The 25,535-nt window shown below is 43.4% G+C and overlaps 1 protein-coding gene across 4 annotated transcripts in view; it reads right to left on the bottom strand.

Moving 5' to 3' along the window:
- The window catches only part of tp53inp1 (tumor protein p53 inducible nuclear protein 1), a 63,202-nt gene that overhangs the window by 21,588 nt on the left and 16,079 nt on the right, over window positions 1–25,535 (bottom strand). The window contains exons 1-4 of one of the 4 annotated variants that reach the window (XM_038808994.1): window positions 20,733–21,241; window positions 13,551–13,829; window positions 415–757; window positions 217–254 (exon numbers count right to left, since the gene is read on the bottom strand). In XM_038808994.1, the coding sequence (XP_038664922.1) occupies window positions 217–254; window positions 415–757; window positions 13,551–13,668 (499 nt within the window). In that variant the 5' untranslated portion in view covers window positions 13,669–13,829; window positions 20,733–21,241. Of the gene's footprint in view, window positions 1–216; window positions 255–414; window positions 758–13,550; window positions 13,830–20,326; window positions 21,242–25,535 lie in introns of those variants that run through there. The other 3 variants (XM_038808990.1, XM_038808993.1, XM_038808992.1) reach the window with 3 other exon arrangements.

The following is a 25,535-nucleotide window of genomic DNA, read 5'->3' as shown; positions in this document are numbered from 1 at the left end:
CCATTGATGGGAGAAGGGGAGTAATAATTTGGGGGATGTTGGGGGCGGGGGTGGTAATGGAGAATGGGGATCATACTTGAAAATCTAAATATTGGTCCACAGTGTAATTTTGAGTTTGCAATATTCTATTTTTGGAAGAAATACTGGGATCACAATAACATTTCCATTACTTAGACAATATTAGAACTGAAATAGAGTTGTATGTTCATCACTCACTGTGGCAAGAGTCTTTGTTACCCATACTTCTAGAATTCCTGCTGGATCAAAATCAAGTTTTCAATCTTTTAAAACTATTAGTCCTACAAAAATTTACTTTTTTTTTCTAATAAAATAGGGCCAGAGATTCTCTTCTTTCTAAAGTAATTTCAAACTTGTACTTTAAAAGTATCATAGCCATTGTTTCTAAAAACCTACCTGATATTTTGATTCTCATAGTCAACAGACCTGCTGTTCTCTCTCAAATTGCTTCGGACATTGTGCACTGTATATACAGACATGCTTGGGTGTTCAATAAGAAGATTTTCCATTGGGCTGGTCTCCACCTGCACTGGGGCATGACCACCTGCAGTGAAACAGGGGGGAGGGGTAATGAACCAGCTCTCCTCCAAAGCACAGGAGTCAAGCTGAAGAAAGGAGGTTTCACTGCAATTGCCAAGCAACTCAAGAGAAGAGGTTGAAGAGGAGAAAATGGCTGAATTTGGAGAGGTTTCTCTGTCTATGTCATCTGATTCTTCTCTAGAGCATTCAGTGCAAGCATCTAACAAGCAGCAGTTAAGTTGATTTAGAAGTAGGAAACAGAAAATAAAAGGTACATATAGCAAAGCGTTAAAGTTTAAAAAATGAAGTGGGTATCGGGAAAAGGGTGAGAAAAGGAAATACATTTATTAGTTTGATTTTATGTTCAATACTGTAGATTACATAATATATATATATTTGTACTAAAGAACATAAAAACAGTACATTAAACAATGCACCGACAGGATTTTCCAATCTCCACATATTTTAAAGGAAAATATTGCAAAATTATGCTGATGAATACGTAATAACTTACAATGTATGGTTTCAAAACACCAGATTAAATATATCCATACAATTAAAGTATATCATGTCTTCACAATATCTACAGAATTAAATCTAACCCGTGAACCCATTTGGAAGTATAGCACATTTTATAGCTTAAAAGATGTAAAGTTTTTTTTTATAAATGTTTTTTTATTGAGTTTTCATATTTTATATATGACAAATTACAAGTTATTAGAGAGAGAAAAAAAAAGGAAAACACAAAATTTTTTTACATGAATATTTACAGGTAAGCATCTTCATAACAATAATTGTGGCCGCCCCCTTTAGCCAGCATACATATTTTACATTCCCCAATATGGCCGAGGCACATGTTTATAGGCATTTATTTATAGTTTGGTTTTGGGCCTTGGCTTGCCATCAAACCCCCATACCGAGCCCGTAGCCCCCCCCCCCCCCCTCCCCCTCCCCCCGGCTACCTTCCCCCGATTCCCGCCCATTTTCCCCTGGTTCTTGGCCACCCGACTATTCTTCCTCATGTACGTTGGCCACAAACAGGTCCCGGAACAGTTGCATGAATGGCTCCCACGTTCTGTGGAAGCCGTCGTCCGACCCTCGGATGGCGAATTTGATTTTCTCCATTTGGAGAGATTCCGAGAGGTCGGACAGCCAGTCTGCAGCTCTGGGTGGTGCTGCTGACCGCCAGCCAAACAGGATTCTACGGCGGGCAATCAGGGAGGCAAAGGCAAGGGCGTCCGCCCTCCTCCCAGGAATAGATCTGGCTGGTCTGAAACCCCGAAGACCGCCACTATCGGGCATGGCTCCACCCTCACCCCACCACTCTGGACATAGCCTCGAAGAAGGCTGTCCAGTACTCCACAAGTCTGGGGCAAGACCAGAACATGTGGGCGTGGTTGGCCGGGCCTCTCTGGCACCGCTCACATTTGTCCTCCACCTCCGGGAAGAACCTACTCATACGTTTTCTCGTTAAGTGGGCTCTATGTACCACTTTTAGTTGCGTCAGGCTGAGCCTTGCGCACGTGGAGGTGGAGTTGACCCTATGCAGTGCTTCGCTCCAGAGTCCCCACCCTATCTCCATCCCCAGGTCGTCCTCCCATTTCCTTCTTGTTGCGTCCAGCACGGTGTCGTCCCTATCTACCAGTCGGTCATACATGTTACTACAGTTCCCTTTCTCTAGGATACTTGCGTCCAGTAGGTCTTCCAATCGTGTCTGTCGTGGCGGTTGTGGGTACGTCCTTGTCTCCTTTCGTAGGAAGTTTTTGAGCTGCAGGTACCGTAGCTCGTTCCCCCCAGCTAGCTGAAATTTCTCTGTCAGTTCGTCCAGTGTTGCGATCCTGTCGTCCGTGTATAGGTCCCTGACTGTCAGTGTCCCCCCGTCCTGCCTCCACCTTTTGAAGGTGGCGTCGGTCAGTGCTGGTTTGAACCTATGGTTGTTGCAGATGGGAGCCTTGTCCGACATTTTGTACAGGCCAAATTGCTGCCGCAGTTGGTTCCAGGATTGGAGGGTGGCTGTCACCACTGGGCTGGTGGAGTGTTTTTTGGGTGGGGATGGGAGTGCTGCCGTGGCGAGGGCCCGGAGGGAGGTTCCCATGCAGGAGGCCTCCTCCGCACGCACCCACTCGGCTTCTGGCTCCTGGATCCATCCCCTTACTCGCTCGGCTGTTGCCGCCCAGTGGTAGAATTGTAGATTCGGGAGGGCTAGCCCCCCCCCTGGATTTTGTTTTTTGTATGACCTTCTTTGGGATCCTAGCATTTTTACCCCCCCATACGAACGCCATGATATGTTTGTCCAGCGCTTTGAAAAAGGCCTTGGGGATGTAGATCGGAATGGATCTAAACAGGAAAAGGAACCTGGGCAGTACGTTCATTTTGATCGTCTGGACTCTCCCCGCGAGGGAGAGCGGGAGTGTGTTCCATCTTTGCAGGTCCTTTTTAACTTCCTCCGTCAGGCTGGTGAGGTTCCATTTGTGGACCCCTTTCCAGTCATGGGCTCTTTGGATCCCCAGGTAGCGGAATTTATTTCGGGCTTGTTTGAACGGCAGGCCCTTTAGCGCTGCCCCCCCCCCCCCCCCTCCCCCCCCCCCCCCCCCCCCCCTTGCGGGTGTACTGGGAAGATCTCACTTTTGCTCATGTTGAGTTTGTAGCCCGAGAAGGCTCCAAACTCTTTCAGGAGCGCTATGATTCCGTCCATGCTGCTTTGTGGGTCCGAGATATAGAGGAGCAGATCATCCGCATAGAGTGAGACTCTGTGCTCTCTACCTCCCCTTCGGATCCCCCTCCAATTTTTTGCTGCCCTGAGCGCGATTGCTAGCGGTTCGATTGCTAGTGCGAACAGCAGCGGGGACAGTGGGCATCCTTGTCTGGTGCCCCTGTGCAGCTGGAAGTATTGGGAGTTGGTATTGTTGGTCCGTACACTCGCCATGGGAGCGTTGTATAGGAGCTTTACCCAAGCGGTGAACCCTGTTCCAAGCCCGAACCGCTCCAGTACCTCTATGAGGTATTTCCATTCGACTCTGTCGAAGGCCTTTTCTGCGTCCAGGGAGACGATCACCTCTTGTGTTCTCTCCCCGGAGGGGGTCATTATCACGTTCAGCAGGCGCCTGATGTTCGCGGTAAGCTGTCTACCTTTGACGAAGCCCGTCTGGTCCTCTGTGACCACCTCAGGTACACAGTCTTCTAGCCTTTTGGCCAGTATTTTGGCGTCTGCGTTCAGCAGGGATATGGGTCTGTATGACCCACATTCCGTTGGGTCTTTGTCTTTCTTAGGTATCAGCGAGATTGAGGCCTGTGCTAATGTGGGTGGCAGTGTGCCCCTAGCTAGCGAGTCTGTGAACATCTCCCGCAGGTGCGGGGCCAGCGCTGTCGCGAATTTTTTGTAGAAGTCCGCCGGGAATCCGTCCGGTCCCGGCGCCTTCCCCGTCTGCATGGAGCTAATGCTCTCCATGATCTCTCCCAGTGCTAGTGGTGCTTCCAGATCCCGTTTTCTGCCCTCTCCCACGACTGGTATGTCCAGTCCATCAAGAAACCGGTTCATCCCAGCCTTCCCCGTTGGGTGCTCCGAGGTGTATAGCTCTTGGTAGAAGGCCTTGAAGGTTTCGTTAATCCTCTCTGGTTCTGTTTCCCACGTGCCTCTGGTACCTCTGATTTGCGCAATTTCCCTGCTGGCTGCCTGCTTTCTCAGCTGGTGTGCCAACAGGCGGCTGGCTTTGTCTCCGTGTTCGTACAGGGCCCCGCGTGCCTGGCGGAGTTGGTGTACTGCTTTCCTGGTGGAGAGCAGGTCAAAGTTCCTTTGTAATTCTTTTCTCTCCGCCAGGAGCTCTATGGTCGGGGCCTCGGAGTATTTACGGTCTACCTCCAGTATGGAGTCGAAGATGTAAAGTTAAAACCTTTTATTCATCATGTGACTTTTAAATATCACTTTTTTTTTTAAATCCTCCAGTAATTTCCATTTCATTACACTATTTTAGTATTAACTTTTAAAATGGAAGGAAGAGAAGAGGCATTTATGATTTGGAATTATATTTCTATTTAATTGTTATAAATGCCATGCTGTAACGAGACCATGTGAAAGTGGGTAAATCGATAGTCTAGTATAAGACTAAACTGGACAGATTAATGATGGCCTTGAATTTGGGGCTGGAATATCATCAATCCTGTCAGTGTTCACTATCATTAGTCTGAGAAACTGACAGCAACTCCTGGCACCTGCACAAGTTAAATGCAGAGATCCAGAAGTTGATGTCACAAATCCCCTTTCCTCCACATGGCTGCGTTGAATTTCTTTCCAATAGAAATAGATTATAAATCACTGATTTCACATAAAAACTTTATACACCATTAATCCTGCTGTTAAAAGCTCATGAAAAAAGTTGCACCTTGTTGAATGACGTGTAACTAGGTCTATTTTAAAACAGTGTACAAAGTAATAATTATTGTTGAACAACCTCTCTGGTCACGAAAAGCTAAAATGTTATAGTTTTGGATTGACAATTTTGTGTACTCCAAATAAACATTCCACAATTTTTATAAAATAATAAAGCTTCTATCCGAATCCCATTTGTATGTCTCAATCTTTATTTCACTTTAATATAATAATAATAACTTGTCACAAGTAGGCTTCAATGAAGTTACTGTGAAAAGCCCCTAGTCGCCACATTCCGGCGCCTGTTCGGGGAGGCTGATACGGGAATTGAACCCGCGCTGCTGGCATTGTTCTGCATTACAAGCAGCTTTTTAGCCCACTGTGCTAAACCAGCCTCCATAGTTATAAAAGTTGAATGACAAAATGTGCTCGTTACTTCTTGTTTTGCTATCAGTGAGAACTCTTCAGAGCAAGGTTTCAAGTTCAATCTTTGGTTTCTGCAGACAGATATTTTAGCAATGTGGTAGTACAATGGAAATGCTCCATTTAAACTCAGTTTCCCGAAGCTAGGCAGTGTAATCCTGAATTTCATTTGATACCCACTGCTGGAAAGTACATGTGTAGAACTGGAAAATGACTGTATTGGTCCTGGCTACATATATATTGAATAGTGTGCCATGGAAATATATTTGTGATTTCTTTCCACAAGTGGTGCAGTCTACAAGCTGTATTTAGGGGCGGGTTTAGCATAGTGGGCTAAACAGCTGGCTTGTAATGCAGAACAAGGCAGCAGCGCGGGTTCAATTCACCTACTGGTCTCCCCGAACAAGCGCCAGAATATGGCGACTAGTGGCTTTTCACAGTAATTTAATTGAAGCCTACTTGTGACAATAAGCGATTATTATATTATTATTAATTCATATTTTGGATGTGTATTATGTGTATTATTTGTTTAATACTCCGGTACTTCAATTGAGGAGATCACACCCGAGTGAAACAGACTGCGTCTGAAGTTAGTAATTTGTTTCAAGTGGGAATATAAGTGTGATTCTTCTTCTAGCTCTATTCAGTCTCCAATAGATGTAGAAGATACAAGTTGCAGACTAATAATGAGGGTACCCCGAAAGAGCGGCAGGAATTTGAAGAGCTGGGGGGGGCGAGTCTGTGAATCCAGAACACTCCAAAGAAAATCGAAGTGTAACACAACAGGAAAAAAGGCAAGTAATTGATTAATTGATTGGTGAGCATTTTCTCTTAACTAAAACGAGGGAATTTTAATTGGGGTAAGAATAACATCAATTTAAATAAGAAGAATACAAGCACAAGGAGAACTGGAGGCATTAATTTAAAGTAATTAATCAATTAAAACACAATAAAATGGCAGGCAAATGATATGTTGCAGCTGTTGTATGTGGGAGCTGGTGGACAAGAGGGTTGTCTGTGGCAACCACATCTGCAGTTTCTATGACTTGAGGAACTTTAGGTGAAAGTTAATGAGTTAGTAACTGAGCTTTGAACACCGCAATGCATCAGGGAGGGGGAAGTTACCTGGACACTTTGTTCCAGAAGGTAGTCACAGCCCTCAGCTAGGATTCCGATTTGGCCCTTGGTCAGGAACAGGAGAATGAGATTACAAGTGAGGCAGGTATGGAAATCAAGAAGATAAAAAAGTGGAGGAGCCTCAGTCTTTGCAATTGTTCAACAGGTTCAACGTTCTTACAGCTTTTATGGACAAGAACAGAGGCTGTGAGAGACTGGGATCAGTGTCCTGGCAAGTTCAAAAAGGCATTTGAAAAGTGCCACATCAAAGGTCACTACACACAAAATAACTCATGCATAGGGGGTAACGTTATTTGCATGAATTGGGGGTTGGTTATCATACAGGAAGCAGAGAGTCTGGATAAATGGATCATTTTTGGGTTGGTAAACTGCAGCCAGTGGAGTACCACAGGGATCCAATCTGGGGGCTCAATGAAGTAGGAAGTACGTTGTTGAGAGGATGGTGTACAAAACGATTTAGATAGGTTAAATGAGTGGGCAAAAATTAAGCAGATGGCGTAAAACATGGGAAAAGTGAACTTGTCCACTTTGTCAGGAAGAATATAAAAGCGGTACGCTGTTTGAATGGAAGAGACTACAGAGTGCTAAGTTACAGAGGGAGCTTGGTGCCTTGGTACACATCACAAAAAGTAGGTGCAGGTGCAGCAAGTGATTAGAAAGGCAAAAGGAATGATCTGCAGTCAGTAGCTCCTGGGAGACAATTGTACTGAAATGAGTGTAATATCTTGTAGGCTGCCATTGAAAACAAAAATGCAGAAGTTCTGTGAATGAGTTATAAAAGCCTTAAAAATAAAGTGGCTGTTTTTCCAATTCCACATACCTATTTCAGTGGTAAATGCAAGAAAATTAAAATTGATATTTTTCTTTAATGAATGTTACTTTAATAAAACTGTTGCAAAGTAACTTATTTTAGGCAGGAGGTCCTCTTTACTCAAGATGGAAGAAGGAAGTCCTCCCATCTGACCACTGGTCTGGGAAGTTGCCAGGGAGGTCAGTGTCTGTGTCAATCGGTCTGCTGTGCAAGGTCACACACCCATAAGAGAATCAGGCAGTCTAAGGGGTTAGAATCCACTGGAATGTCACACGGTGGCAGCAAATGGGACATCAGCACTGATCGGTAGCCACTTTAGGATCATCATCTCGTAAAATGCTGTGCAAATGGTGTCTTAATCCCTTACTGGGTAGGGCTCAGCAGAAACAGCAGGCATGCATTCTTCAGAAATGCTCATTCATCTGTAGTGTTCAGTCAATCCATCTGCCTTTACACAGGACAAGTTTGCCCACGACCAAAGGGAGAGAAAGCGGAAATCGGAGGTAGGGAGATCCCAGAGCTTAGGACACTCTCCTCCCACGAGGAGCAGGCGATAGAGCTCACTGGAGAGGATAGGGATTGCTCTTGCGCAGAATGAGAGATTTGCCTTACCTAACAAGCCAGTATATATCAGCCACATGCGGCAAAGACAATGACTGTGAATGGCCTTTTTAGTGTCGGAGCCTACCTAGTCAATCAATCGCTAATGAACTCTTCTCTCTATTCCAGCCACCAGCAAGAAAAGGCGAAGGAAGATGCCAAGCAAGCTCATCAGCCCCAGACCTCAGAGCAGCTCAGATGAGGCACAGCAAGCATCAGATGAAGGCTGTGTTAACTGCACTCTCCACCAGGTGAAGATACATGCACCTCAGTGTGTCATAGTTCTACAGTAAGCTCAGCATCACAATCCGGTGATCACCTCATGAACATGCTCACAGCAAGTGGGTCAGGGCAGTCAGGGTCTCTGACACTCTAGCACGGCTGGAGGCTAGGTCCCTACAGAGTCAGTGTCCAATTACAAGCTTCCGCAATCGGTTCCGAAATATTGGAGATGCAGAGACTGGCAGGGGACATCAGCAGAGTTGTCAGAGACCATCACCAGATTGGAATGAAGGATGGAAGAGTCCGTCCATGTTCTGTCTGATGTTGTGGCTCTAGCATGTGAACTTATTGAAGTGTCCATGGGAAGGGAGGCTGCCTTGGAGACCCAGGTCCAGCAACTTCTTCACGATCTGCACTCACGACTGGCATACCATTGCTCGAGCCATGGATGTATTCCAGCAGTGGCTAGGTGAGGGGGAGATAGGGAACATTAGCCTCTCTCTAGGTGCCCCTTCTCCTCACGAGTCAGGGATGGACCCTCAAACAGCCAGGCAAAGGAGCAGCACCAACCAGACGCGCAGGGGCACCCACCAGGAACACTCCAAAGGTGTCCTGCCACTCCAAATCCCCTCGGCCTGACCTGGTAGTGTCCCAGAGTAGCAGACCTTTTGCAGGCTGGGGTCAGCCAGGCCTTGTGCCTCCAGAGGATGCCCAAAGTCATCTCATACAACAGGACATGGAAGTCAGCAGGCTACCTCTATCGCTACTGTGGATCTCGGGATGCCAGGGTTGCAGCTAGATGTAGTGGTAGCGTTAGGAAAATGAAGAAGTTTTGAATGCATAATGGTAGTACGGGTTTTCATTCACTGAACATAATCTGCGCTATTGTAAACATATTTTGCATTTATCCGGCTCCAAGTCTCAGGTAAAGAATGGACAATTGATGTGATGCAATGTCCCATGTTCATTCTCGGGTACAAAATGACCCCTCCCATCTTGTTCCTCAGCTGCATTAAGTCACACACCATCTCATCAATGAATCAATATCTGCAACATGAACAAAGGCACTTTCTATATGAAAATGATGGCTGCACAAGACACATGGAACCCTTACATCTCAGGCAGACATTATGCACTCTCATGAGAGATTTTCAACAGAGTTGATGATTATACTGATGCTGTCGCACTGAAGTTGCTAGATGTCATATGTATTTGTCGCAATCATTGTCAGTCTTTTCACCCAAGTGCACTTTGCAATGGTGTTTATTTTAGAGTGGTGAGGTTTTGATTAAAGTAGTAGCCATTATCGAGCACCATAAGCCTTTCATGCCTCCTTGCAGTGTAATTTTGTCTCCATGGCTGAATATTATTCTTTTATTAGTCCCCATTCTCTCTCTGCTTGATGCTGAGCAATGGAAGTTGGTTGCACTCAGTGACATTTGAAATGTCTGCTAGAGGGGAACGAGTGTGTGCTATTAGGGATGTATGCCCATCCTGATAAGCCTATCAGGATCATAATTTTCTCTTGGAATAGCTGCCGAGCGGTGCTTCACGGAATCCTCTGTGAAGTCACAGAATGCAAATAGATATTTAATTCATGGATGACTATGCATTCATTGAATTAGATTTGATGAAAAAAATAATTAGGTTTGATGGACTGTAATGGTATGAAAGAGATACTCTGGCACATCTCCTAAGTGTTCATAAGTTTCTATGAAGAGAATAAGGTGGCACTGACTGTGGTGTCAAAATGGACTGTCCACATCTCTTCCAAATGCCTAGACAATACAGGATGAAAAGTTGGCAGGCTTCTGAAAACAGAGTTTATCCAAAAATAGCTAATATCCTCCAGACCAGGCTTGTACTCTCTCCAAAGCATCCAGATCCTTCTTGTAGCAGCATCACTGTGCATCGCTCGCTATTTGTCCCTCAAGGCGATGGTCTTCCCTGAGCTGTGCCAATCAACTTCGCTTCTTCCTCTCACTCTAATCAAAGCTATCAAGAAGGCAGTATTGCTTGCAGCCTGCATTCTACACTCCCCCTTGTTTCTGTGAATGGATACAATTGAACAATCAGCGCTAGCTCCTGTTGAATGGGGTATTCCTTCATATACAAGGCTGGAATGCAGACTCTATCGCTTGACTCAGTCTGCTCATCGCATATTAAGGTCACACTTTGCAGGCTGCTATCATCCTGGAGGAAGACACATGGCTGAGCGCTCCCCGCAGATGTGACTCCTCATTCACAAGGAGGGTCTTAATCACCCCAAATCCTAGGAACCACCGTCAGCATCATGTTGATTGTTATTCCAAAGGCCTTGATAATAACTAGTGATACTCAATCCTTTCACTTATTTCCTGAGTGCCAGCATGATGCCTTGAATGTCACTGGGAACAAGGAGGTTTGTAGGACCCATGCTGCCTCTGCAGTGTAGATGTGGCCATTTATCTTTTTACCCTACAGAGTTTTCCAAGATCTTCAAGTCCAGCTCCATCAAGTCCAAATAGACCTAGATTCAAGGTAATGAGCAGGAGGTTTATAGGAGATGTGAGGAAAATCCATTTCACCCAGAGGATGGTGGGAATCTGGAACTCACAACATTCAAGAAATATTTAGATGAGCACTTGAAATACCATAGCATACAAGGCTATGGACCAAATTATTTGGAGGACCCGGCGTGCAGGTGGGGAGAGAGGCCAACATGTTGGCCTTTGCCTCACATTATTAGGGTGGCGGGATGTGGAGCAGTTTAAAGTGACAATGTGGCTGAGTGACTTGCCAGAGTTTCTGCACCTGGAAAAGATAAAGTTTGTGATTAGAGGCACAGATGAGGGGCTTTACGAGGTGGCGATCGTTCATCGACTTCTTTAAAAAGAATGGTGAAAGTCAGCGGGTCTGGGGAGGATTGGTTTCTTTCATTATTGTAGTTAGAAAACAGGGCGGGGGATTTGTGAAGGTTGATTTTTGATGTTGTGTCTCTTATTGTTTTCTGTATAAAATTGAAAATGCCTTGAATAAAAATATTTTTAAAAAAGGCTATGGGTCAAGCATTGGGAAATGGGATTAGAGTAGATAGGTGCAGGTGCTTGTTGGCCAGCACAGGGCATGGTGGACCGAAGGGCCTCTTTCCATGTTGTGAAATCATTAAGATATCTATGACATCCATTCTTATATGCCTCTGTAAGGATCAGATTAACACCATATGCACGAAAGCGGCCAATCCTAATGGATTCTTGACTGAATGTGCACTATTAGTAAAGGAGCCAAGCAGTCAGGTCGAGCACTCAGCTGAGCTGTGCTTTCCACGATTAGAGCAGGACAGTTATAGATCCTTCAAATCGGTCCAGAACTGCTGTGCTGAATTCCTCCCGCATGCTCCGAGACGACCCCCCCCCCCCCCTCACCACTCTTTCTGTAGCTTGTCTTTTGAGCTGTGCCATTGGTGATGCTTACCCGTGTCAGGGAAGAGCTTCCAATCTCATACTCTCACCCAACAAGTTTCCTCCCATCCGCTTCCATACTCACCACCCTTCAAATCACCATTACCCCTACCACCATCCAGCTTCCCTTGTTTTCCTTGATCCCATCATTATCCAGGGTGCTATTCCTATTCCCGCTCCCTGTACCCTTTAATATTGATGACCCCATGCCCTTTGTGGACCTGATCCCTCCTTTTCTCAAGGCCGCATGCACCTTGAATTTCCACAACTACCTCCATGAGACAATTCAATATCACCCCACCCACAACTTTTCAGCAACCGACTTACAGGATACGAATGCTTCCCTGACCATGACAATGCCAAAGACTGGGACCAAGACATACGTGACATGCAGAACCCTCTAACATGGCTTGCACAGATGCAAGACAGTGAATTCAATATGCCCCCGACAGCATGGCCTTAGCCCCAGGACAGTCTCAGTCTTCCCCCTCCCCTTGTGTTCCACTCCCCACCTTCCTGCCTCTGATCTGGTCTTCCCACTCCTTCATGAGATGGAAATGAATGCAAATATGGTTCCCGACATAGATCAGCCAGAAACTCGACCCACCTTTAACCCATCATCAAAGTCGGGAGAACAAAGTTTCCATCACATCAAATTTAGTGCCTGGCACAATTTCCACTGTTGGCAGAAATGGAAAATTCTGCTCAACAGTTTCTGAGAGATTATTTGACTGATGTAATAGCAGTTAGTCATGTCATCTTGGTTTAAGGCACTTCAAGAAATGTTATTTTGTGTTACTTATTTTTATATAGATTCCCCGACATGAGAAATGTGTGTTGTGACTCCCTCCTCAAGCCAATTATCTCATCTTCTCTCTGGCAACTATGGGCAGCATAAGTGATTAGCGCTGTGGCTTCACAGTGCCAGTGTCCCAGGCTCGATTCCCGCTGGGTCACTGACTGTGCGGAGTCTTCACGTTCTCCCAGTGTGTGCGTGGGTTTTCTCCGGGTGCTCCGGTTTCCTCCCACAGTCCAAAGTCGTGCATGTTAGGTTGATTGGTCTTAGAGTCCAAAAAAAGGTTAGGAGGGGTTATTGGTTTACGGGGATAGGGTGGAAGTGGGTCAGTGCAGACTCGATGGGCCGAATGGCCTCCTTCTGCACTGTATGTTCTATGTTCAACTAAGGATTCATATTTGCATACAATTCACCAGGTATCTTCCAGTGTCTGCTTGGGTCTCACCTCCCACAACCCAAAATATGTGCAGGATAGGTGAATTGACCACGCTAAATTAATAATAATTGCTTATTGTCACAAGTAGGCTTCAATGAATTTACTGTGAAAAGCCCCTAGTCACCACATTCCGGCACCTGTTTGGGGCGGCCCCCAAATTGGAAAAAATAAAGAAATTGGATACTCTATCGTTAGGTACAAGAACTTTTTTAGTCTCTTGACCATGTAACTATCCTTCAAGCATAGGCCTAGCCATTACTGCTGATCCTGACTTGCTTTTTGTCCACATCTTCACTTTCCAACAGGGATTACCTGTCAGAAGGTTTTTCTTTGACCTTCAGAGCCCGGAGACAAACTGTTAAAGCCCTTCACACATTTGACTAAATAGCTAACTCAGCACAGACTGAAAATCAAATTTCACTTTTTCTAGTTTTTAATGACTCAAACATGTTACATGGTATATTCAGCTATTATGGCATTTAGTGCAATTGAAAATTTAAGGAACACCTAAGCTGTGAGTCCAGAGTAATAACAATTACGTAAAATATTGTCATGCAAAATACAGCCTTGATGTGGTTAAATTCACAAAATTGTCATGTGAAAAGATGCTTCAAAATGCTTCAATCATTGTATGTTGATTTATTAAAATGACAATGCAATCATATCGATCATGGTACCTTAAGAGGACAAAGAGGGCAGACTAATGTTAAAGTAATCACGAATATAAAATATTACAGATCAATAATGAACATTAATTTGTGTTCTGTTCTAAATTGTCTTACCTATATAATCAACCAGAATCCATTCGTCATCTTCCTTTTCACTAATCTGAGGCTCCGGACTTTCATTTTCAGCATGATCAATCACTCCAAACAACATACTGGAGAAACGTTTGTACATAGCTCAGTAAAGGTCAGGTACTTCTGCTGCTGTGCAGTGGTGATTGACTGAGTGGAGCAACTAATCACTTTAGTGGCACAAGGAAGTAGACCAGCGAGTGCTCAAAATGCATAGAATTCCAAAATTCCACACAGTGAAGAAATACAAATTTTTATTTATTTCTGTGGAAAAAATGTTACAAAAATATTAAAGACTGGAAAAATGAGACCGGATAACATTGCAAAAGAAATTAACAGTAATACTCCACAAACTAAAAAAGTCTATGTAATCCAAGTACACCCCATTAAAGCAACAAAACCCTTTGTTAAAAGTCAAAGTCTTTAGCTCAAAAAACTTGTGAATTTCTCCAATGCAAATCATTTTAATTCTTTCATGGTGTAGGCATTATTGGCAAGAACTCATCTGTTGCCATTTAATTGCGTGGCCATTTCAAAGACATTACTGAAGGTCTGGTGTCACATGTAGGCCAGCCCAGACAAGGACGACAGGTTTTCTTCCCTAAAGTACATTGCTGAACTAGATTGGTTTTTAACCATTGATTATAGCTTCATGGTCACCATTACTGAGGCTAGCTTTATATTCCAGATTTTACTGACTGAATTTAAATTGCATTTGCTGCCATGGTGGGATTTGAACCAGTGTTCAAACTATTAGTCTAGGCCCCTAGATTACTACATTAGTGACAGTACCATTAGGCCACCATTTCGCCCTTTCCTAGGATTGCTCAAATGATGAATAAACAGAACAGTTCCAGGTTCTATCTCCCATCAAGGTGGATTTGGTCCTTGTTGGGAGTTGCAGGTCAGACACCACAACTGGCCCCAGCATTTCCTCAACTTGGGAGTGGAGGGAAATGATCAGCCAGGTTTCCTTCACATTGAAGAACAGTAACCCCTACTGGAAAATGCACATATGACTATCAGGCAAGATCAGGATTGGGCACATATGTGAGCCTATTGATACTCACTGCTTAGGTTCACATACCTACTGCAGTTAATTGTGTAACGTATCAAAAAATGGCCAACACCCCATGGAACCATACCCCAGCATGACAACACATCTTCAGGAACAAAATGGAAGTAAAATCACAAGACAGAGTGGAAAAGAGCCTAAGAGGCATTTTGTTCAGCTCACTTCCTGGAACAGCCAGCTCAACAAACTCTTGCTCAAAATGCAAGTATTTTGGTTGCTGGATTGTATCTGTGCCACAACTGAAACTTTGTGCTTCGTTTTTAGGCTTTTGCTTAACCTACAGTTTGAGAGTAGAAAACAACATAACCATATCATTTTGCATTCCTTTGTGGACAAAACACAGTCATGCCCTTTACAGGATACTTTGCTATGGTAGCATGTTCACTTTATAGTAGAATTACAGTAAAAGAAAACAGGTGCCAGTTGATAGAAAAGGCTAAGAAAGAACGTTTCCCACCAAAAAAAGTTGAATACATGAGAAAGTACAAGAATGATAGTGTTGGAAAAAGGATGAAGATTAAAATGAAAGAAGCAGCAAAATGTTGTCTTAAATGTTGTTTTGTACAAACATCCAGGTCAAATTAACATTTCAAAACAAAGCTACAGGTAAGAAACAATTTTCTGATTTCATATGCCATGTGAAAATATTTCAACAGGTGGTCCCAATAAAGGATGAACTAGATCGACAGGAAAGGCTAGATCAGACTGGTCTCTAACATCCAAGTTCCTCTCAGGAATGTAAGCTGCATCTTCCATCGTCCACAAAAAGAGGAAAGATTTTAGCCTCCAGGTTTGGTAATTTTGGTCCATTTGAAATAAATAAGTCCAATTGTTTTGGTTCATTTGTTTTGCCACTGGACTCCACAAAGTTTGTGACGGTGAAAAGGAAATTGTTCTAGTCTCCGTTATACCAATGTTCTTTCTGCAATACCTTTAGTTAGGTTTGCCTGATGGGTCTACAAATCCTGTTACAGTAAATAAGGACATATGAATGTCATCACCTTCAGCTGCTCGCCTGTGCCACTCAGTGGATATTTACAAATTGGTAACAACTTAGAAAGAGAGCAGGAATGTTTTGGGCCGAGGAGCAGGTCTGCGAGATACATGCAACACGGCAATGGATGAGAAATAGCTAAACAAAATAGACTTCTGAGTTGCCTAAATATGTGTTTCACCAAGTGATACCCATATTTATAATATACTAGTTTTCTCCTGAATATGCAGGGTGGCACAGTGGTTAGCACCGTTGCCTCACAGCTCCAGGGAGCCGGGTTCCGGCATCAGGTGACAGTCTATGTGGAGTTTGCACTCTCCCCCCGTGTCTGTGTAAGTTTCGCCCAGGTGCTCCGGTTTCCTTCCACAGTCCAAAGATGGGCGGATTAGGTGGATTGGCCATACTAAATTGTCCCTTAGTGTTCAAAAGGTCAAGTGGAGTTACTGGATTTCGGTGCCGACTCGATTGTCTGAATGGTCTCCTTCTGCACTGTAAATTCCATGATTCTATGCAGTATCCTATAGATTGGGAAGGCCAGTGGTGTGATTGCATTTTAAAATCCTCTCCTTCTGGAACAGTTTCTGGTCTTCTTTGTACCACTTATATTGTCCAGATTAGAGATCTATATCAGCAATCTTCCCCACTTCTCTCAACTGGTTCTTGCATTCACCTTATTTTTATCCTTTATGTATCTCGTTGATGCCTTGCTGAGCATAGATGTCTATCATACAGCATTTTTTCCTCTCACTTATTTTTAAGCTTAATTAAACTTGCACACAGGCTGCACTGACTCATAAGAGTTGAACATCTTCCTTTTTGGCTGAGTGGTATCACCTCTGTTCAAGCCATATGCCAAAGACGTGAACACTTAAAACCTGGATGACACCTTAAAAAGAAAGATTTGCATTTATATAGCACCTTTCACAGACATCCAAAATAGTCTACAGCCAATGAAATACAACAAAGTGTCCTTGTGCTGTACTTAGAGAATGCTGTCTTTTGGATGAAATGTTCAACTTGAGGCCCCAGTCCTCCTGGGTAGACATCCCCAAGCATTATTCAGAGAAGAGCACAGGTGTCTCCCAGTGTACTGCCAATATTTATCCTCAGCCAACATCTCTAAACAGATTTCTGATAAGCGGCCTGCTGTGTAAATTGGCTTTCACATTTTCCGACAATAGTAGCTGCAACTTTTCATTGGGAGATGTTATGGGACATTTTGAAGTCATGAAAGGCATTGCAGAAATACAAGTCCTTACCTTTGAGACCAGTCTCAAATTTATTAACACAAATACTAAATGGATATAATCAAGAACGAGTTAGACTTTTCTGAACTCCCAATGTGGGACACTCCATGATTAAGGGACTAACGGATGTGGTTATCTCACAATGGGGAGGCAAAATTAGCAACATCACATCTAGCAATCCCTGGAGACTTAACATCCCATTTAAAGAAAAAAATTAAAATGTGCCATTAAGCAACACACCTACAGTGGCAACGTCACAAATGTTAGCCCACAGTAATGTCTCAAGAAATTAGACAATGGCTGGAACTCTCCCAAAAAATGACACAGGGCAAGAAAACCAGTGGAAATTGCGCTAGTTGTTCCGGTGTGATTCCCATCACAATCAGAGATTGGAAAGGGCCCCTGATCTCAAGTCAAAGTGCAGGCATCTAGGCTTCAGTGCCCTCCCATCCTCAACCCCCTCTCCCCTGCCTCCTCCAAGGATCACCAGCATCAGGGCCCTCCTGTATGCCTCACCCAATGCCAGTGCTGATGTATTTATATTGTGTATTTTATGTTTGCCCTGTTATGTATTTTTTTTTCATGTATGGAATGATGTTGGAGTTGCATGCAGAACAATACTTTTCACTGTACCTCGGTACACATGACAATAAACCAATCCAAAGGGTCTCCCTTCTGGCCTCGCCACCTTCTTGCCAGCAAAGACCCCCCGTCCCCCCCAAATTGCCGGTACCAGCAGTGTCTCTGGAACCCTGACTATTTCGTTTTATAAAAACATTTAAAAAAAAATTTAGAGTACCCAATTCATTTTTTCAATTAAGGGGCAATTTAGCATGGCTAATCCACCTACTCTGCACATCTTTGGTTGTGGGTGCGAAACCCACGCAAACTCCACACGGACAGTGACCCAGAGCCGGGATCGAACCTGGGATCTCGGCGGCGTGACCATGCTCTGTTTATTTAAATGACAACCCAGGGGCTCCAATGGCCTCTGAGCACCACCACTCCCCCTCACACGTGGTCATCACCTCTAGTCTCTAGTGGTGGAAACCAATAGCGATTCCCACCAGCCTCATTTGGCACCGGCTGGGGGAGGGGAATACAGGGAGCTGGTAGAATCTGACTTTAAATGGACGCAGCATATTTAAATGTTCATGGTGGGCATGAACCATATTTCATCACCTGTAGCGGGCGGGATGCATCGCAAGCTGTTCGGCACCTGGCAAAGAGTCTATTTTGGGGCTCTCCTGCTATTCTCCCGGCGTAGCGGGATGTGCGCCAGGGACAATACGGACAGAGAATCGTCCCCCAATAAGCATCAACATTTTGTATTCATGGGGTTTGGGTGTTGCAGGCTAGGCCAACATTTCTTACCCATCCCTAAATGCCCTTGAGAAGGTGATGGTGAGCTGCCTTTTTGAACCATTGCAGTCCATGTGGTGTAGATACATCCACAGAGCTCTTAGACAGGCAGTTTGACGATTTTGACCCAGTGAGAGTGAAGAAATAGTGATGTATTTCCAAGACAGGATAGTGTATGGCTTGAAGGGCAAACTGCAGGTGGTTCTGTTCCATACTGAATTATAGCAGGCATCCATTTTTTAAATTTAGATTGCCCAAATCATTTTTTCCCAATTAAGGAGAAATTTAGCGTGGCCAATCCACCTACCCTGCATATCGTTTTGGGTTGTGGGGCAAAACCCACGCAAACACTGGGAGAATGTGCAAACTCCACATGGACAGAGCCAGGATCGAACCTGGGACTTTGGCGCAGTGAGGCAGCAGTGCCAACCACTGCACCACCGTGTTGCTCTTCTAGCAGGCATCCATAACACACTATGGACTTGTGCATATTCTGTAAAGTTTTTTTTTTTTAATTATTTCAGGGGGTTTACATTGAATACCATCAGATTGCAAGGTCTTTCCCCAAAGTGCAAGATGATGAATGCCTAGATCATAGAATTTATAGATCATAGAATTTACAATGCAGGAGGCCATTCAGCCCATCGAGTCTGCACCGGCTCTTGGAAAGAGCACCCTACCCAAGGTTAACACCTCCACCCTATCCCCATAACCCAGTAACCCCACCCAACACTAAGGGCAATTTTGGACACTAAGGGAAATTTATTATGGCCAATCCACCTAACCTGCACATCTTTAGACTGTGGGAGGAAACCGGAGCACCCGGAGGAAACCCACGCACACATGGGGAGGATGTGCAGACTCCGCACAGACAGTGACCCAAGCCGGAATCGAACCTGGGACCCTGGAGCTGTGAAGCGATTGCGCTATCCACAATGCTACCGTGCTGCCCCTTCTGGATTGACTTCTGGTTGAAGTGATGGGAAGCAAAAACTCTGGGTTCATTTAAGTATCAGTTGGATATTGCAGGATCAATTTGACTCTAATGGACCGAATGGGTTTGCTCATCTGATTCCATCTAGTGATTTGGCCAACAGTATTATACCATGTAATTTGGCAATTAGTGAATGTGCACAAGGGAATATCATGATTTCTATACATTAGAAGATATTTTGCAAATGTTCTGGGTTAGGTTTGTTCACAATATACGGAGAATTCTCTATAGCTGTAATTGTTTTGTAATGTAGTGTGCAACTTTGTGTCACATGAGCATTCTATAATCACAGTAGAGTCATAGATGTTTACAGCAGGGAAACAGGCCCATCGGCCCATCTGGTCCATACCGCCCAGTTTCTATCACTAAGCTAGTCCCACTTGCCTGCATTTGTAACGAGCATAAATTTTAATTTCCAACATTTCAAAAAAGGCCAGATGTCCACCAGAGGATTACTGGCATTAATCCAAAATTGGGTTCAGCCGACGGAACAAACTTTTCGAACAATTACGACAACGCCTGGCTAGATGGCTGGGCAAAGTAAATCCGCTGTCAGTCACCTAGCAGCATCTGTTGGGGGGGGGGGGGGGGCAGATACCCAAGTCGCACGTTTGGGCTGGAAGATGGAAGCAGACCCAGGGTTGCCATGGCACCGGCTGGCTACAATCCAATATCCCAGGTACTGAATGCCAGTGACACCCGGAATTCTGCCGAATCAGGAGAAGATGGAACGGGAGCAGAACCACCTGCATTCGGAATCCCTTCAGTCAGGCCCCCACAATGTGGAGCTTCTGGTGTGTGTGTGTGCGCAAAATAAATTAATCACTCCAGATTAACCGTGTTAATGGTCCAATTCTTTGTTCGTCGAGAAGAGTTCCATTACAGCACCATAAATAATCCACGCAAGTGACTCGAATTTATTTCGATAACATACTGCTGTGAACCCGAACGCAATGGAACTATTATTGACTCAGCGACCATTTGAAAACAAAAAAACACCAACGCTGACTAACCGGTCATTAAACATTGCAGGCAGGAAAACAAACATCCGCACAGACTCGGGCGAGCAACAAGCAAAATGTCTCTAACCTCATCTTCTCCAGAAACCGCAGAGCCCCGTTGAAGACTGTTTAGTTACGCCTTAAAAAGCTAACGCAAGCATTTTGAAGCGCCCAGCTGGTCGCCTGGCTGGGGGGGGGGGGGGGATCGAGTAAGTCGACACCCGAGCTGTGGACGATAGATATCGCACATAAAGGGCTCGGTGATCAGGGTTTAAAACGCTAACATTGCCACATTAGCACGACTCGGTGCTGCCGCGCTGAACAAAAAAAAGAAACGGAATCGATCTAACAAAGTACACTTTATTCCGATAGCACCAGTTCGTGTTGTTCGATTGCAGTTCACTTCGCTTTGTCTTTTCTGGCACCTTCTCTCTTCTAACGCAAGAGTCCGCAGGAAAAATACAACCAGACGAAGGAAAGTTCATGCTACTTGCCTGACTTTAGATATTGCACTTTCTTCTTCTTCTCCTGCTGCTCTTTTGCATGTAAACAATATTTCCGGCTCGTTTTTTGTTTGCAATTTTTTTTGTTTGCGTGTGAGGTAGAAAACAAAAGAGAGGGTTAATTCGGAGTTGCAGCAGGATCTCTTTTTTTACAGGCCCCCCTTTTTTCTTTGTTGTTGATGTTTTTTTTTGAGAGCGTCTCCGGCTGAATGTCCTGTTTGCTCCTCTCCGCTCTCACCTCCCTGGATTGTTATTGTTGTGGAACTCCAACAGCTGATCGCTGCTCTGCGTCACAATGCCCCGCCTCGCGCCCGGCGGCCTCCGCTCCAATCACAGGGACGCTCCCATCTGGGTGCGTTCTATCACTAACGCACGTGATCTAGTGCGGCGAGCCAGGAGGAAGCCGAGTGAGTTCTAGCGGCCGATGAGGTGCACAGCAAGCAAACCTGCTAGGCAGGTTGACATCCAATGGGAGGGAAGTGCCACTTAATATTAGTTGCCCAAATCTTTTGAATTTTTACAGACACTGAAGATATTACGCATATCATTCCCGCAAAGCTTTTTACATTGTTGTGGACCATAGTTTACATTTGAATATTATTTAAATACAGGTAGAAGGAAGTCTCAAATATATCAACCCATTGGAAACAAAATAAACCCGTAAATTCGGTTGTATACATTAAACCCATGACGAGCATTGTTTTATACGTCCAATATAATATATTACTGGATAATTAAATATTTTTGAGGCCTTGGGCTACCTGGCCATACTGCTGATGTCCTCACTTCAAAAGTGAAATGATGAAATATTTTGCAAACCATATCCCGTGCCTTGGCAATATGCCAAAATAATAGTTTTCATTGCGTAGTGTAATAGAATACTATTCTTTGTCTTTTTCTTCCCTCCATCAAATTCTGAAAAATCATTAAATCCATTGCAGCTGATCAACAATGAGGTTGCTTAATGCAATAATTCAAATAATTTCATTTCATTTTTGTTTTTAAAAATATTGCATTGAAATAGGCCATTCTGCCCAACCATCCTGTGCTGGTGTTTATATTCCCAGTCTCATTACTGCTTAACACAGGGCTAAATCGCTGGCTTTGAAAGCAGACCAAGGCAGGCCAGCAGCACGGTTCAATTCCTGTACCAGCCTCCCCAAACAGGCGCTGGAATGTGGCAACTAGGAGCTTTTCACAGTAACTTCATTTGAAGGCTACTTGTGACAATAAGCGATTTTCATTTCATTTCATTCATCTTTCTATTTCTTATACACTCGTGTATAAGCATTGAAACTATTTGCTGCAAGGATTTCCTGTGATACTGAGTTTCATATCTGACCACTCTCCAGAGTAAAATACATTTATCTTTGTTGTTCTGTTGAATTTATTAGCAACTATTTTGCATTTCTGGCAGTTGAATTCGTATATATATGGCCTCTCGCTCTTGCGTTTATATTTCTAGCAACAGAGTGCCATTAATCAGCGAAATAAAAGTCCTGTTAGCAAACACCATTTGATATTCAAGACTAAACAATTGTATTACACATTTGCTCCTTATTATTGATTTTATAAGGTTAACTTTATTAAAATTTAAAATGCGAATTAGGAGCTGGAGTAGGCCAATCTGGCCCCTTGAGCATGCTCCAATGTTCAATAAGGTCATGGCTGATCTGATTGTAACCTCAACTCCACATTCTTGCCTACCCCAATAACCTTTCACACCTTGCCTATCAATAATCTATCTAGATCTACCTTAAAAATATTCAAAGACGCTGCTTCCACCACCTTTTGGAGAAGTGGGTTCGAAAGATTCACAATCTCGAGTGAAAATTAATTATCCTAATCTCCACCTTAATGGGCGACCTCTAATTTTGACACAGCGACACCTAGTTCTCAATTCTTGCACATCCTCTCCACATCCACCCTGTCAAGACCCCTCAGGATCTTGTATGTTTCAATCAAGTCACCTTTACTCTTCTTTTTTTAAATAAATTTAGTACCCAATTATTTTTTTTCCCAATTAAGAGGCAATTTAGCATGGCCAATCCACCTAGATTGCACATCTTTGGGTTGTGGAGGTGAAACCCACACAGACACGGGGAGAATATGCAAATTCTACACGGACATTCGAACCCGGGTCCTCAGCGCCCTAGTCCCAGTGCTAATCACTGCGCCACTTGCCACCCTTCACCTTTACTCTTGTAACCTCCAGCAGATACAAGCCTAACCTGTCTAAAATTTCCTCATAAGACAACCAGCCCATTCCAGATATTAGTCTGATAAATCTTTCCTGAACTGCTTCCAACGCATTTACATCCTCCCTTCAATAGGGAGACCAATACTGCACACAGTACTCCAGATGTGGTCTCAACAATGCTGTGCAAGTATAACCTCCCTATTTTTATATTAAATTCTCCTTGCAAGAAACAATAACATTCTACTGGTTTTCCTAATTACTTGCTGTACCTTAACCTTTTGTGATTCATACACTAGGACATCCAGATTACTCTGCATCTTATTTCTGCAATCTCTCACCATTTAGATAGTATGCTTTGTTATTCTTATAATGTTTGTTCTTTATCACTAGTACTATAAAAAAAAGTTTATCCTCCTACATTTGGTTTCCAAGGCTTCCTGAACTAAAGAATACAATCTGATATCCTCTTAAGAGTTATATAAATCTGTTTAATCTTCAAGCACTCAGCTTAGTAACTGTACAAAAATATACTAATAAATAAGTTTATGTTCCGACAGTTTTTCAGATTGTACATGTTCCCATCTATCAATTACCTGTCTTTGTAATTAACATGCATTCGCATTACACTTTTAAAATAATAAAAATTATTTTCAGTCATTATTTCACTCTGTTTTGGACATCATGTGGGCTAATCATAGATAAAAACAATTACACAAACATCATGATTCAATTATCAATTTGGTTGTAAATCCTATTAGCATGGATCATATTTCATCTCAAAAAGGAAATCCAAAGAATCTCTATAGTGCAGAAGGAGGCCATTCAGCCCATCAAGTCCACACCGACCCTCTGAAAGAGCACCATACCTGGGCCACTTCCCCACCCTATCCCTAACCTGGACACTCAGGGACAACTAGCATGGCCAATCTACCTAACCTGCACATCTTTGGTTTTCCTTATGAGGTGTTTTAACTACAAAACATTACATATCTTCTTTTAATGTTTAAATTGTTCAAATCTAAAATATATTTAATTTAACAAAGTAATCTTTTATTTAAAAAAAGCAGACTAACCTATGGGGTGATTTGTGAAATGTGAGGAACTGAGAATTTTAAGTATCATTATAGCCTTGTTACTTATTCTTAATTTACCTGCAAGTACAAAATAATTACCACAAAAGATTCATTGTATCAAGAAAAGTTAACATTGATTGAGGTTGGTAACTGTCTGTTCTTTATCATAAAGGGCTTTGACAAATGGTCATCTGGACTTGAAGCATTAGCTCTTTTCTTTCCCTACAGATGCTGCCAGACCTGCTGAGATTTTCCAGCATTTTCTCTTTGGTCTGTTCCTTATCACCCGTTTGGATCTTAGAATGAGCTACATTACTCTTTCCATGATCACACTTTGGTTCTGAAGTTCATTGTTCCTTCTTGCTCCCGTGCCTTACCTGTGATCTGCTTTCAATGCTCTCACTTTGCTTCCTGATGAAAAAACGTTAGTCCTGCTCACATATTGGAACAGCTGCCCAAAAGGAAAAGTGAATGTTATTCACCTGTATACCTTGCTATACCAATGGTAGCGAATTCTAAACAAATATGGGTTATGCCTAATCCTGTACACAGTAGATTATGATATCAAAACTGAAACCAAGCTCATGGCCTACCAAGCAGTCATGGTCCCTTCCTTACTCCACAACGTTAAAACATGGACAACATATAGGAGGCACCTAAACACACTGGAATCATACTATCAACTCTGCTTGTGGAAGGTTATCCGTGTTAAGAGGGAGGATAGATGCACCAACATCAGTGACCTCTCACAAGCAGACACTCCAAGCATTGAGGCTATGATTATCCACTATCAGCTTTATTGGGTTGGTCATATAGTTCAGATGTCAGATACCAATCTCCCAAAGCAGATCTTCTCCCAGCTCAGTCAGACCAGATACGCCAAAGAAGAACAGGTTATGTGTTCAATGATGTGCTGAAAGCCAACAACTTGTGGGAAACCATCACCTTGGACCGAACCAGATGGCAACAGAGTCTGTGGTAAAGATCTAGCATTTGAGACCCAAAGGCAACAAAACACAGAGGAAAAGTGAGGATGACCAAACCAGACATCCCACAAGACATAAAATTTGCAGATCCAGAATTGGACTTGTGGAAGACAATCACCCTCAGTAGTGAGTGATAGTCAATAATAGAATTTCAAAACCAATATCCTGTAATAGTGTTTGGCACAACATCAAATTAATTTGTACAAGATAAATACATTGTTACAATCATATGGATACAATCAATGATTTCAGAGGAAACAGAATGTACATTTGATGTAAACTTGCCTGGTTACGAGGGCCAAATGGAGGGATGGGGATGACTGGTTTGCTCTGCGAGGAGCTGGCATGGACTCGATGGGCCAAAAGGCCTCCTTCTGAGCTGTAAATGACTTTTGACTGTGTAAAGGTTTATTTTTTAAATTATTAAATAATAACCATATTATTGCTTGTTTACAAAGCACAATTTGGGGACAGAGACAAATTAGGTGTAAAATACCCATATATTTATTTTGTTGAACTTCCTGCAGATCTAGAG

This window comes from Scyliorhinus canicula, chromosome 10 (assembly GCF_902713615.1).
Source record: "Scyliorhinus canicula chromosome 10, sScyCan1.1, whole genome shotgun sequence".
Taxonomy (NCBI): domain Eukaryota; kingdom Metazoa; phylum Chordata; class Chondrichthyes; order Carcharhiniformes; family Scyliorhinidae; genus Scyliorhinus; species Scyliorhinus canicula.
This window is presented reverse-complemented; position numbering and strand designations above follow the sequence as displayed.